The 12,082-nt window shown below is 44.6% G+C and overlaps 2 protein-coding genes across 3 annotated transcripts in view; one reads left to right on the top strand and one right to left on the bottom strand.

Annotated features, from left to right (window-relative positions):
* The window catches only part of ABHD12 (abhydrolase domain containing 12, lysophospholipase), an 86,896-nt gene extending 76,199 nt beyond the window's left edge, over positions 1-10,697 (bottom strand). The window contains exon 1 of one of the 2 annotated variants that reach the window (XM_058684670.1): positions 10,368-10,697. In XM_058684670.1, coding sequence (XP_058540653.1) covers positions 10,368-10,558 — 191 coding nt within the window. In that variant the 5' untranslated portion in view covers positions 10,559-10,697. Of the gene's footprint in view, positions 1-9,499; positions 10,291-10,367 lie in introns of those variants that run through there. The other variant, XM_058684671.1, reaches the window with a different exon arrangement.
* Positions 10,698-11,070: 373 nt separating this feature from the next.
* GINS1 (GINS complex subunit 1) overlaps positions 11,071-12,082 on the top strand; it is a 28,791-nt gene continuing 27,779 nt past the window's right edge. The window contains exon 1 of the transcript XR_009248769.1: positions 11,071-11,191. The gene's annotated coding sequence lies outside the window, so the exon portion shown is untranslated. The remainder of the gene's footprint in view (positions 11,192-12,082) is intronic.

Genomic DNA, 12,082 nt, shown 5'->3' with positions numbered 1-12,082 from the left:
TGTGGAACTTTTAACCACATCCTCTAGCACATAGTAGGTCTCAACAAGTATTTGTGAGATGAACAAAAGAACAAACATTCAAGTAATATTCTCAATATATGCCACATTGTTAACAGTAATTATCCAAGGAAATTCTATTTTCTCTGTTTTAAATTTTTATTAAGAAAGCTTTACTATTTTGGGGACGCCTGGGTGGCTCAGCTGGTTAAGCGTCCAACTCTTTATTTTGGTTCAGGTCATCATCTTATGGTTGGTGGGATCATTGGGCTCAGTGCTGACAGCATGGAACCTGCTTGGGATTCTCTCTCTCCCTCTCTCTGCCCATCCCCCTGCTTACATGTGCTCTCTCTCTCTCACAAAATAAATAAAATCTTTAAAAAAGAAAAGAAATATTTATTACTTTTGTAATGAGATAAAAGTTTAAATGAGAGGAACAAAGGGGGAGAGAGAGTGGGTTCCTTGGGGTCTGCCTTTCACCATGGTGATCACTATCCCCTGTGGTAGCCTCACACCTGGAGATCCCTGCCTTGGTCCCTGCACAATCTCCCTTGTGCTCTCTCTTGAGGCCCTGGGGAAGTACTGGCAGGCTCCTAGCTGGCCGACACCTGTCTAACAGTCCCTTCCTGCTGGAACCCTAAGCCAAATATCAAATGTCCAGTCTTTTTATTTTCCATCCCACAGTTTCTGCCATGATGTGCCTTGTCGAAGTGTGGTGTGTCCCCAAACTGTGAGAATTTCTTTTCTTATATCTACAGAAACCTTGGTAAGCCAGGAATGCATTGACAAGATGCATTACATCCTGTCAATGAAACGAGAGCCTAAAAGATGAGATTCTCTGAAGATAAATTGGCACAAAAAAATGTCAGAACAACAAAGGAAAAAAGTGAGATCAGACTAACCATCTCCAGCCATGCCTGTATTTTGTCTTTACCGCAGACATCATTAAAATATTTGAGTGTAAGAGCTGATGGCTGTCACAAGTAAAAACTGACAATGAACTCCCTGAGAAAAGGTACTGTTTCTTTCCATCTTTATGTTCTCAGTGCCTGGCATGCATCTGACCAATACTTGAAACATGGTAACTGTGTAACTGTGTGAATAAAATAACCTACGGGCACCCACCAGTGACATGGCCATTTTCAGGTAGAAGCAACAGGAACAGGAATGGCACAAGTCAAGGATGAAAGATGAAAGAAAGGGTGGGAAGTCTCTGTTGTACATATGCTAGAAGAAGATAACAGTTAAAATCCATATGCCTCTCAGGGACCTAAACCACTGCAACTACTACTGCATCAAAATGACCTGCTTCAGCCCTGAACATTCTTCTCCTCCCATTGTGAATAGTTTAGTCAATATATCTAAACCTCGCAAGGAGATTCCACAAGTTTGATAAGAACTGAAAACAATTTGAACTTTCTTTTCTCATCCTAAAGCTCAGGGCAACTTCTTTCAAGATTCAAGAACAGACCCCAAAGTCTAGCATTCCTGAGATCTGCTTATATTCCTTCAGTGACACTCCTCTGCCTTCATCTTTGCAAAATGAAAAGTCTTACTCTTCTGAAACTTCTCACGTTGACACCCATCTACCCTCCTGTTTTTACTTTTTAGGACACTTCCATACCTGGTGATAGAATATAGATATTAATACTACTCAAGTCCACAAATACCATCTCAAGATAAATTCTATTTAGAAACAGTTATTTGTGTACTGGGAAACCTGAGAGGTAAGGATTCTGCCTGAGTCCCACATAATTACTCTATCTTGCCCTCACTTCATGTTGCTCCTTTTCCCATCTCCACCTCAAACCCAGCTGTAACCAGGATGTGTGCAGGACCTTTGTGGAGGCAGTGTCCTCCCACTCATGCCCCCTGGAGCCAGGTAGCACTTGACTGTACAGAAACATGTGTGGCTTTTCTGACATGCAGCTCACAGCTAAAATGACTTCTCATGGGAGCCATTTTTGAAACACTGCATATCAGAAAGAAGAGTCCCTGCTAGGTAGCATGATTGTTCACATTAATGTTTAGCAAATATGCCAGAACAGTCTGATTAGGTCGAGAATAAAGAATAGGACTGTCCTGGTGGAGAAGTGAAAAGAAAGACCTTCAGTGCTTCTACCCCATCTCCCCTCAATGGACAACCTTGCTCTTATTTCACAGAGAAAGCAGAAGCATGCAGAAGACAACTTCCAACACTACCCCTGCAAATCTAACCACCTCCCTGCACCTTTGCAGCACCCTTGACCTGCCTTCCTGTCTGGGGACCCTCCACTTAGCCTTGGGGTGCTGGATCCCAGAGACACCATGCCCCCAGCATCCACATGGCCAGTCTATACCTACTGGACCGTCCCACTAAGCACAGCAACGAGCTCTAACAGCACTGGTGAGGAGTCTCCTCCCACCCCAGCTATCCCCCTCATCTTTGTACAACTCCTTTAAAAAGCTTTCTGCATTTCTTCCCTCCACCTCTCCCTTGAGCCACTGTCAGACTCTTACCCCACCATTCCAATTACGCATCCTTGTCAACCACTCATCTCCACATCACCAAATCCAACAGCAGATCACGCTTTCTCTGCAATAGGCTTCCTCACACAGCTCCCTTGACTCCTTCCTCCTAGCCCTCCTCCCAATCCATTCCCTTGCTCCTTCCAGGTCTCCTCTCCTCCCCAACCCCTAATCACCCAGGACCTGGAACCCAACCCTCAGACCTCTGTCATGACTCTAAATACCTTCTGCAGGCTAATGGTCAGAAGTCAGCCTAACTGCCCCAAACTCCAGCTCCTCCAACCTACTGCATCTGCAAGAAGAGGCACCGCAATATGCCCCAAACCAAACTCATCACCCCCCAAAGCATTTGCTCTTCCCGTAGCTGCCCCATCTCAGCATATGGCAGCTCCTTGCCTCTGGCTGCTCAAGAAAAAACTGGTGAAGCACTTCTGACCATCCTCACTCTCTCATGGTAATCCACCCACAAATCTTTTGACATCTCCTTCGAAACAGACCCAGAATGCAGCACTACTCCCCTCCACAGCTACTGCCAGCTCAAGTCCCTGTCATCTGTTGCCTGGATGACTCCTAACTGGTCGTCCTGCTCCCTCTGGCCCTCCAGTCTGTCCTTGTCACAGCAGTCAGTATGACATGGTAATGACATACATCACATCAAGGCATTTCTCCACTCTAAAGAAACCAGTGGCTTCCATTCAATCGTCCCCTATTGGAAAGGCCTCCTGCCACCTAAACCATGCACGCACCACAGGCACTCCTTACCAGCCTACTTTTCTCCTCAGCGCCCCAAGCACCTGATGCAGCATGCCCTCACTCGTTTGTTATCTAACTCCCCCATGGGAATATAAAGTCCACAAGATGTGACCCATATCCACTGCTGCAGCCTCAGGACTTAGAAGAGTTATTGTACCTAAAAGGTACTCAAACTCTGCTAAGTGAACTGGTGAAAAAAGTGTTTAATAGCCAAAGAGTACTGTTATAAATGTTCTAATACCCACAGATATGTTTACTGATCACGATGATAAGTATAGGCACGATGGGGGTGCCTGGGTGGCTCAGTTGGTTGAGTGTCTGACTTCGGCTCAGGTCATGATCTCGGTTCGTGGGTTCAAGCCCCGCATCAGGCTCTGTGCTGACAGCTCAGAGCCTGGAGCCTGCTTTGGATTCTGTGTGTGTGTGTCTCTCTCTGCCCCTAACCCACTCGCATTCTGTCTCTGTCTCTCTCAAAAATGAATAAACATTAAAAAAAAAATTTTTTTTTTAAAGTATAGGCACGATGACTGGTTGAGAAGACATATTGTAATCATTTGCGGGCAGAGAAGAGAGAGGATCAATTCCTTTCATCTAAGTTAACAGAGCTTTCTCAGTACCCCCAACTACTAGTATTAGTAATAATCATTGGACAACCAAAGTAGAAGGTGCCACTGATTGAGCACTCATCTCGCACCCAGCTCTTTCATACACCCAAACTTCACCCCAATCCTATAGGGAAGAAATTTCTATCCCCACATCACAGAGGAAGAAACAAACTCAGAAAGTTGAGCAACTCTCCCCAAGTCACAGAACCTGAAGACACTCACTCGGGTCTGTTATCCATGCAAGCTTTCCTCTAAAACATCAAATGATACTATAATGAGGACCAAGCCCAAATAATGGGTCTTTCGGCTAAATGGACATCTCAGTCAAAGCTTCCTGCTACCATTTTTACCTGTGTTGGCATCCACTGCCCTAATTGATCCTCCCCATCCTAGCCTTCAGTTTAGGACAAAACAAATGATTTACCCACTACCAGTGCTGAAAGAGCCCTCTGGCAAAGCACAAACCCACCAACATCCAAGTTCTGTGGCATCATCTCTGGGAGAAGAGCGCTGACTTAATCTGTCAGTTTTCAAGATCATATTACAGTAAAAATTTTTCCTGTAGACTTCATTTTGGAAAGAAAAGTGCCCATGTGGGAGGAGGAGGAGGATCACAAGCCTGGAAAGGCAGCCTGTCTCCACTGCCGTCAGCATAACCCTGACAAGATGACCCATCTTTTATGCCTCTTTCCAAGGCCACCTCCATGATAATGTCTTTAAGACCTTTTAATCTACTCAAAAATATCTTCCATATATGAACAGTGTCTGCGTAGTTACTATACAAGACACTCTCCCTTGAGAAGGGAGAGTAAACATTGGCTGAAAAGAAACTGGAAAACAAGGAGAGATACAGGGCATGAAGTCTCACCAAAGGAGACATGAGAGAAGCACCAGGTCCCAGGATCCTGGGTCCAGGACTGGAGTGTGGTAAGATACTTTATAAGATAAACCACAACTGGGAAGAGATGGACCCAGCTGGGGGCTCCAGGTGAGGTGCCATAAACAAAGCCTGCCTCCTTGCTTATCATTGTCCAGGCATAGACTGTATTCTGGGGGAGTGGAAGGAGAAGGAGGATGGAAAAAAGCAGACTTTAACTACAAAAACTACCCCAGAATACATTCTCACCTTCTTGGTATATAAAGAAAGGACAAAGTGAAGCTTCTAGGGTGAGTTCAGGAAGACTGATGTTAAAGGAGACCAGCCTTAACCTCAGCCATGGCCTTCCTGGATTATAGTGAAGCCATTAGCAGCTAGATGAAGTTCCTTCCTTTGGGTCAAGGAGGAACCATGGGTGATGCCTCAGTTCCCCTGTATTTACATGCAAGGATCACAGGCTATGAAACCTCCTGTGCAGCCCACTGACTCAGTCACTGGCAGATCCACCTATGAGCTGGGAGTAGAAGAATAAAGACAAGTTCACTAAAACACACAGACCCATACATCTCATCACCACCTTCCCAGGGTACAAATTAGAGTACTTACGCCTTCAAGGCATAGTCCCAAGAAGACCTAGGTTACTGAAAAGGACGGGGAAGACCTAAAAATTCCTCATTTTCCAAAAATTACCAGATATTGTATAAAACTAATATCTAGTCCCTCCTTCCAGGGAGTGCATGTCAATGTATATGTTAGATAAACATTTACCTTTAAATACAACCCGTCCAGGGCACCTAGGTGGCTCAGTCAGTTAAGTGTCTGACTCTTGATTTTGGCTCAGGTCATGATCTCACCATTTGTGAGATCAAGCCCCACATCAGGCTCTGTGCTGACAGTGTGTGGAGCCTGCTTGGGATTCTCTCTCTTCCTCTCTCTCTGCCCCTCCCTTGTTCACCTGCATGCTCTCTCTCAAAATTATTTATTTTAGTCCAAAGTTGTTTTTACCTGAATTAGTTGCCAATGTTTACAACGTCTGAGTGTACACACACATACACACACATGGGTGTATACACACACACACCCAGCTACTCTTCTGGAGAGACTGGATGATCTGGCCAACCTAGGGCCACATTCCTGCCAGGGGCAGCGGCAACAGGAGAGGGTGCAGTAACCACTTTCAGACACAAGATGTTCTCTCTACTTCTCCAGAACCCTCAGCAGCATCCTATTCTCCCAGAACTAACTAAAAAAATATATATTTTCTTTAGGAAAAAAAATTTTCTACTTCGATGCATGTCTGTGTATTAGATATACTATTACCTACTTTTAATCAAGAGGGAAAAAAGGAAAAAAGCACACAAATTAGGGAACGAGACAGGGGTAACAGCCCCAGATACAGAGGAAAAAACTGGATAAAACAGATGATTTTCTATCAATGTATAATCACCAAAACTAAACCCAGAAAGAAATAGCAAATCTAAAAAAGCACCAGGTTTAGTTTTACAGGGGAATTCCACCAAAATTTAAAGAAACAAATCATTTCAAAAGTATTTAAACTGGCTGAAGCAGAGAAAGATTTTTTTTTTTTAATGCTTATTTATGAGAGAGTGAGAACGGGGGAGGGGCAGAGAGAGAGAGAGACAGAGACAGAGAAAGGGAGACACAGAATTCAAAGCAGGCTCCAGGCTCTGAGCTGTCAGCACAGAGCCCAACACAGGGTTTGAACTCACAGATCACAAAATCAAGACCTGAGCCTAAGTCGGATGCTTAACTGACTGAGCCACCCAGGTGCCCTAAGAAAGAGAAAGGTTTTAATAAAGCTATATAAAGCACTAAAACAACTTGATAAAGATTGCATTAAAAAATAAATTACAGGGACACCTGGGTGGTTCAGTTGGTTGGGTTTCCGACTCTTGATTTTGGCTCAGGTCATGATCCCAAGGTCATGAGATCAAGCCCCATGTGGGTCTCTGAGCTGAACATTGAGGCTGCTTAAGATTCTCTCTCTCTCTCTCTCTCTCTCTCTCTCTCTCCCTCTGTGCCTCTCCCTGGCTCATATGCTCTCTCTCTCCCTCTATAAAATAAAATAAAATAAAATAAAATAAAATAAAATAAAATAAAATAAAATAAAAATATTACAGACTAGTCTCTCAAATGATGAATGATGATTTAAAATTACTAAGTAAAACATTAAGAGGCCCTAGCTACACATTGAAAGAATTTTCACTGATGATTCAATAATATAATGATTCAATAATATAAAATCTGTTACTCTAATTCATATTAACAGGTCAAGGGAGAATATCTACATAATTTCACAGATGCTAAAATGGCATTTGATAAAATTCAACAACCATTTTTGATTAAAAAACCAAACAGCAGCAACACACGCTTAGTAAATAACTAGTGTGGCAAAAACACAAAGCAGTCTCAGTAAAGTAAGGAACAAGACAAGGATACCCAGTATCAGTCCTAGTATTTAATCTTGTTCTGGAAATACAATGCAATCAAAGAAAGAGATGTAAGGGACATAAAAAGTACAAACCAAGGGACAAAATTCTTATTTGTAACTGATATGATATTATACCTGGAAAATCCAAGAGAACTGCAAAATCTACTAGAAACAATATGATTACATAAGTTGCTGCTTACAAAATTAATAAGTACAATAAAAATATGTAATATGTAAGAAAGGATCAATAACGAAAATTTCAATATTCTCAATAACAAAAAAGATAAGTAACTAGGAATAAACATAATAAATGTACAGGATTTTAATTTTTTAATGTTTATTTTTGAGAGAGAGAGAGAGAGAGAGACAGAGTGCAAGTAGGGGAGGGGCAGAAAGAGAGGGAGACACAGAATTTGAAGCAGGCTCTAGGCTCTGAGCTGTCAGGACAGAGCCTGACACGGGGCTAGAACTCACAAACCATGAGATCATGACCTGAGCTGAAGTTGGATGCTTAACTGACTGAGCCACCCAGGTGCCCCAAAATGTACAGGATTTTGAAACAAACCAAATTTAAAAAGCTGTTTTTGAAGTAACTAGGGATATGCATATGTAGACTGGGTATCATATTAAATTAGTAACAGGCAATAAATTGTTGATTTTGATAAATATAGCATTTTGGCTATGCATATTTCAAAAAGTCCTTATTTGTTCAAGCTATACTGTGAAGTATTTATGGATGAAATCATTTTTAAAAATATTCTAGTTCCCCACCCCACCCCCCAAAAAATGGAGGGAAAAGAGACAATTCACGATTGGCAAAACATGGCAAACTGTTAAAGAAGTCATGGATACATGGAGGTTCTTTGTATTGTCTTCCCTACTTCTGTATATTTGAAAATATGCACAAAAAACCCCAACAAAATGCAGATAACGAAAATAACTAGTGTGGCAAAATATGCAGATATTGTATACACAAAAGTATACAATAGGCTTATGAAAACACACAAAAATTGCTACCTAACAATTAAGAAATGCTAATTAAAGCTACAAATCAGATGTCATTTTCATCAGCCAAATAGAAAAAGATCAAAATATCTGGTACCATTCATTATTAAGGGGAAGGGCAGACAACTGACACTGCTGGAGGAAGTACTCATCAATACACTGGAGGGCACTTTGGCCTCACCTTTCAAAGTTATAGACACACACTCCTTGGCCCAGCAATTCCACTTCTTAGGAATTTACAGATTCTAATTCAACAAGTATTTTCAGCCACCTACTATGACCAGGCACTGGAGACAGAAAGGTGGAGGAAACAATGCCCAATGCCCCTGCTCTCATAAGGCTTCTATTCTTATATGGGAGGAGACAACCAATAAAGCAACTCAAGTACACAGGCAATTACAAGGTCAAGACAGGGATAAGTGTGATGAAAAAAGTAAACAAAATAAGGGTGTTGGGAGTGGCATGAAGTCTGTTTTGGATGGGCTGGTCTGGGAGGGCCTCTCTGAGGACATGGCAGTTGAGTAGAGACTTTGGTGAAAGAGAAAACAAAGCAGAATGTCCAGCAGAGCATTCCAAGCAAATACAAAAATAAAAATAATCATATCCTTTGAATACAGTACATCTTTTAAGGAAGGTGCCAGGCCAGCATTATTTCCCCAAACATTATGGGGCATAACAATTTGATTTTTTCAAAGGAAGAATTCCCCTACTTATCTAGGCATTATGCTAAACCTGTTAACAAAAGTACATTAAAACTATTCAGGAGTTTTTAATGCAGATAAACCTTTCCACAAAAAATAAATTAGTTTCACAAAAGATATTGACCAGTTACTAGATAATTTTACACAAAAACAAAAATACTGCCAGTCCCTGCCCTTCTGGCAAAAATTTGTACTACTAACTTGGAGGAGACTATATTTTAATTTCATGACCTTTTAAGCAATAAAGTTGAAATGCCGAGGTCTCCTTTTAGATTAAATATTTCTATTCATCCAAATATTCATATTTTCAATTCCAGGATTTTTAAGCAACAAAATTGATTATTTTTAGGGTCTATTTGGATAAATATTTGACACTGAAGTGGCCAATGCCATTTAAGGGCATTCCAGCTGACCCCAAAAGAAATTACTCTACAACACCTTAAACATTACATACTAACTTGTTCGAAACCATGAAACATCCAGCTGTCAAAACTGCCATCAATGATACGTTCTATGAACAGCCAGATACTTAAGAAGCCAGCATATGGGGAGAGATTTGTCCCTGTGAAATACACGATCTTAATTTTGAAATCAGCTTTACCTGGATGCATTCATCTCCTACTCAGAGGGAGAATGCAAATAACCAAAAGACTTCCGGACTCTACGGAGATTCCCAAGGAGACAACTCGCGAAGACAAATTTCAAGCACCACAAGCCATCTGCACAACCCAAGACAGGTTTCCTTCCAACAGCTGAGGATGCGGTGTATCCTTCCCGGCCCTCAGACACAGCAGACCATTTAACCTTCCCCCAAAGGTCGTCCAGCAGCTCTGAGCAGAGAATGCCACTTTTGACAACTAGTTACCCGAGAAAAATTACCAAAGTGAGAAACCGGGGAACGGTAGGTTCTACATACACCAGTCCAGCAAGAGGGGCGCTCGGTTTTGAGTTCACTGCAGGAAATCCGTGGGGAAGGATCCCAACGCTCTCTGGGTCTGGAGCCTTCCCTTCAGCGTCCCACCTCGTACGTGCCGAGCGTCCAGGGGCCTCACCAGGGACGCTTCCGACCCCTCCGCTACTCTCCCACAAGGGGTCGTGGCTGCCCGCAGCCCCCAGTCCCTGGGAGAGACGCTGCTCCAGCCCGTTGCTGACGGTGTCCCACTAGCTCACCTGGGAAGGGTACGGACGCGGGACTGAGCTCCGCGGAGGGCGAGAAGAGGACACCAGGGAGGTAAAGAGGGTAGTCGGGGGCGCTCCCGCAGGCAGGTACCTGGGGAAAGGATGCCCGAGGGCTGCACTTGCAGGCGGCTAGGCGAGGGAAAGGGATAGAGGAGGATCGGAAGAGGACACCGGAGGGTGGGGGGTAGGTGTGGAGCGCTCCCGCAGACAAGAAACTTATGGGGGGGCGGGGGCATTAGGGGCTACGTGCCGGCCAGGTACCGGGACTCCGCCCCTGTGCTGCGCCTCACCTGCCCAGGGCCCGCTTCATGCCCGCGTCTGCGGCGCAGCGCGGCTCCGCCGGCGCCTTGCCCGCCAGGCGCAGGTTCTGCTTCAGGCGGCAGTCGGCGTCCAGCGCCGCGGCGGCCGAGCCAGAGGAGGACGAGCCCGAGGCGGCGCAGCGCTCATGCTCCAAGGCGACGGGCTCGGTCCGCTTCCTCATCCCGCGGCCGACACGGCCGGCCGCCGACGGCGTCCACTGGCCTCACTGCCCGCCTGCGCCTCAGTCGCCGCCGCTCACAGGAGCCGCTGCAGGAGGGAGCCCACAGCCCCTAGCATCCCAGCCCCAGGCCGCTGCGCCCGTCTGTACGGCCCGGCGCCTGGGACCAGGTCGGCGGCGCCAGCCAATCAACGCCGGGCTCCTGCCGACCCCGCCCCCCCACTCCGCCCCGTCCCTAGTTCCTCGGGTAGTGGGCCCAGTGTTCCCGGCGCGGACCTGCAGCCATCTTGGAGAAGGGCAGGCGAAGCCGTGCCGGGCGTCACGGTCCCGGCAGGGCCAAGCGGTCGATTTTGCTGTGGTGGGGTCTGGGCTCGGTCCCGGAGAGTGGGAGGGCCGGTTTTGCCTCGTGCTCAGCGCCGTGTGCAAACGCACCGGGTCCTGCCCCAGATCGATGACCCGAACGTGAGACAACGCGGGACTGAAACGGAGCACCCAGTGATCCAGAGCCGCAGCGGAAAGCTGGCTCCTTCCCCTCCCGCCCCAGGCTTTGTGATTTTCCTCTAATGCTGGAAACCCAATCTGAATGAACCCATCAGAAATGTTCTTATAACGGTTTATAAGAACCAAAAGCAAAAGGTAACAAATCACCATTCTCATGATTTATAACTGTTTTCCCACAAGACTTTTAAAAATACACTTTCAGGTACTTTTTTTTTTTTTTTTTTTAACACAAGTGTATAGATAATTTAACTGTTAAGTTTTGGGCTGAACATAGGAAAACTGAGCTACTTAAACAACTTACTTCTTAAAAACCTGTATTTGAGGGGCGCCTGGGTGGCTCAGTCGGTTAAGTGGCCGACTTCGGCTCAGGTCATGATCTCGCGGTCCGTGAGTTCGAGTCCCGCGTCGGGCTCTGTGCTGACAGCTCAGAGCCTGGAGCCTGTTTCAGATTCTGTGTCTCCCTCTCTCTGACCCTCCCCCGTTCATGCTCTGTCTCTCTCTGTCTCAAAAATAAATAAACGTTAAAAAAAATTAAAAAAAAAAAAACAACAACCTGTATTTGATTTTAGATTTTTGTAAAGCAGTTAGAAATAGTGGATGGAGAGGCACCTGGGTTGCTCAGTCGGTGGAGCATGAGACTCTCCATCTTGGGGGTGTTGGTTCAAGCCCCAAATTGGGTGTAGAGATTACTTAAAAATAAAAACTTTAAAACAAAAAAAGTAGCTGATGGAAAAAATAAGTTTCAAAGTTAAATTTACACTTCTGGAACCCAAGTTAAGAACTAATTCAACTCATCTTACAAAGAAAAGAGTAATTTCACAAATTTGGTTTTACAGTTTTGGCATTCTTTAATATGGCATTATTTCTTACAAACGATCTACCACCTAGAGATTTGCTTACTTTCTTTTTCTTTTTTTTTTTTTAATGTTTATTTTTGAGACAGAGAAAGACAGAGCATGAGCAGGGAGGGGCAGAAAGAGAGAGGGAGACACAGAATCTGAAGCAGGGTCCAGGCTCTGAGCTGTC

This window comes from Neofelis nebulosa, chromosome 9 (genome assembly GCF_028018385.1).
Source record: "Neofelis nebulosa isolate mNeoNeb1 chromosome 9, mNeoNeb1.pri, whole genome shotgun sequence".
In the NCBI taxonomy this organism is placed as follows: domain Eukaryota; kingdom Metazoa; phylum Chordata; class Mammalia; order Carnivora; family Felidae; genus Neofelis; species Neofelis nebulosa.
This window is presented reverse-complemented; position numbering and strand designations above follow the sequence as displayed.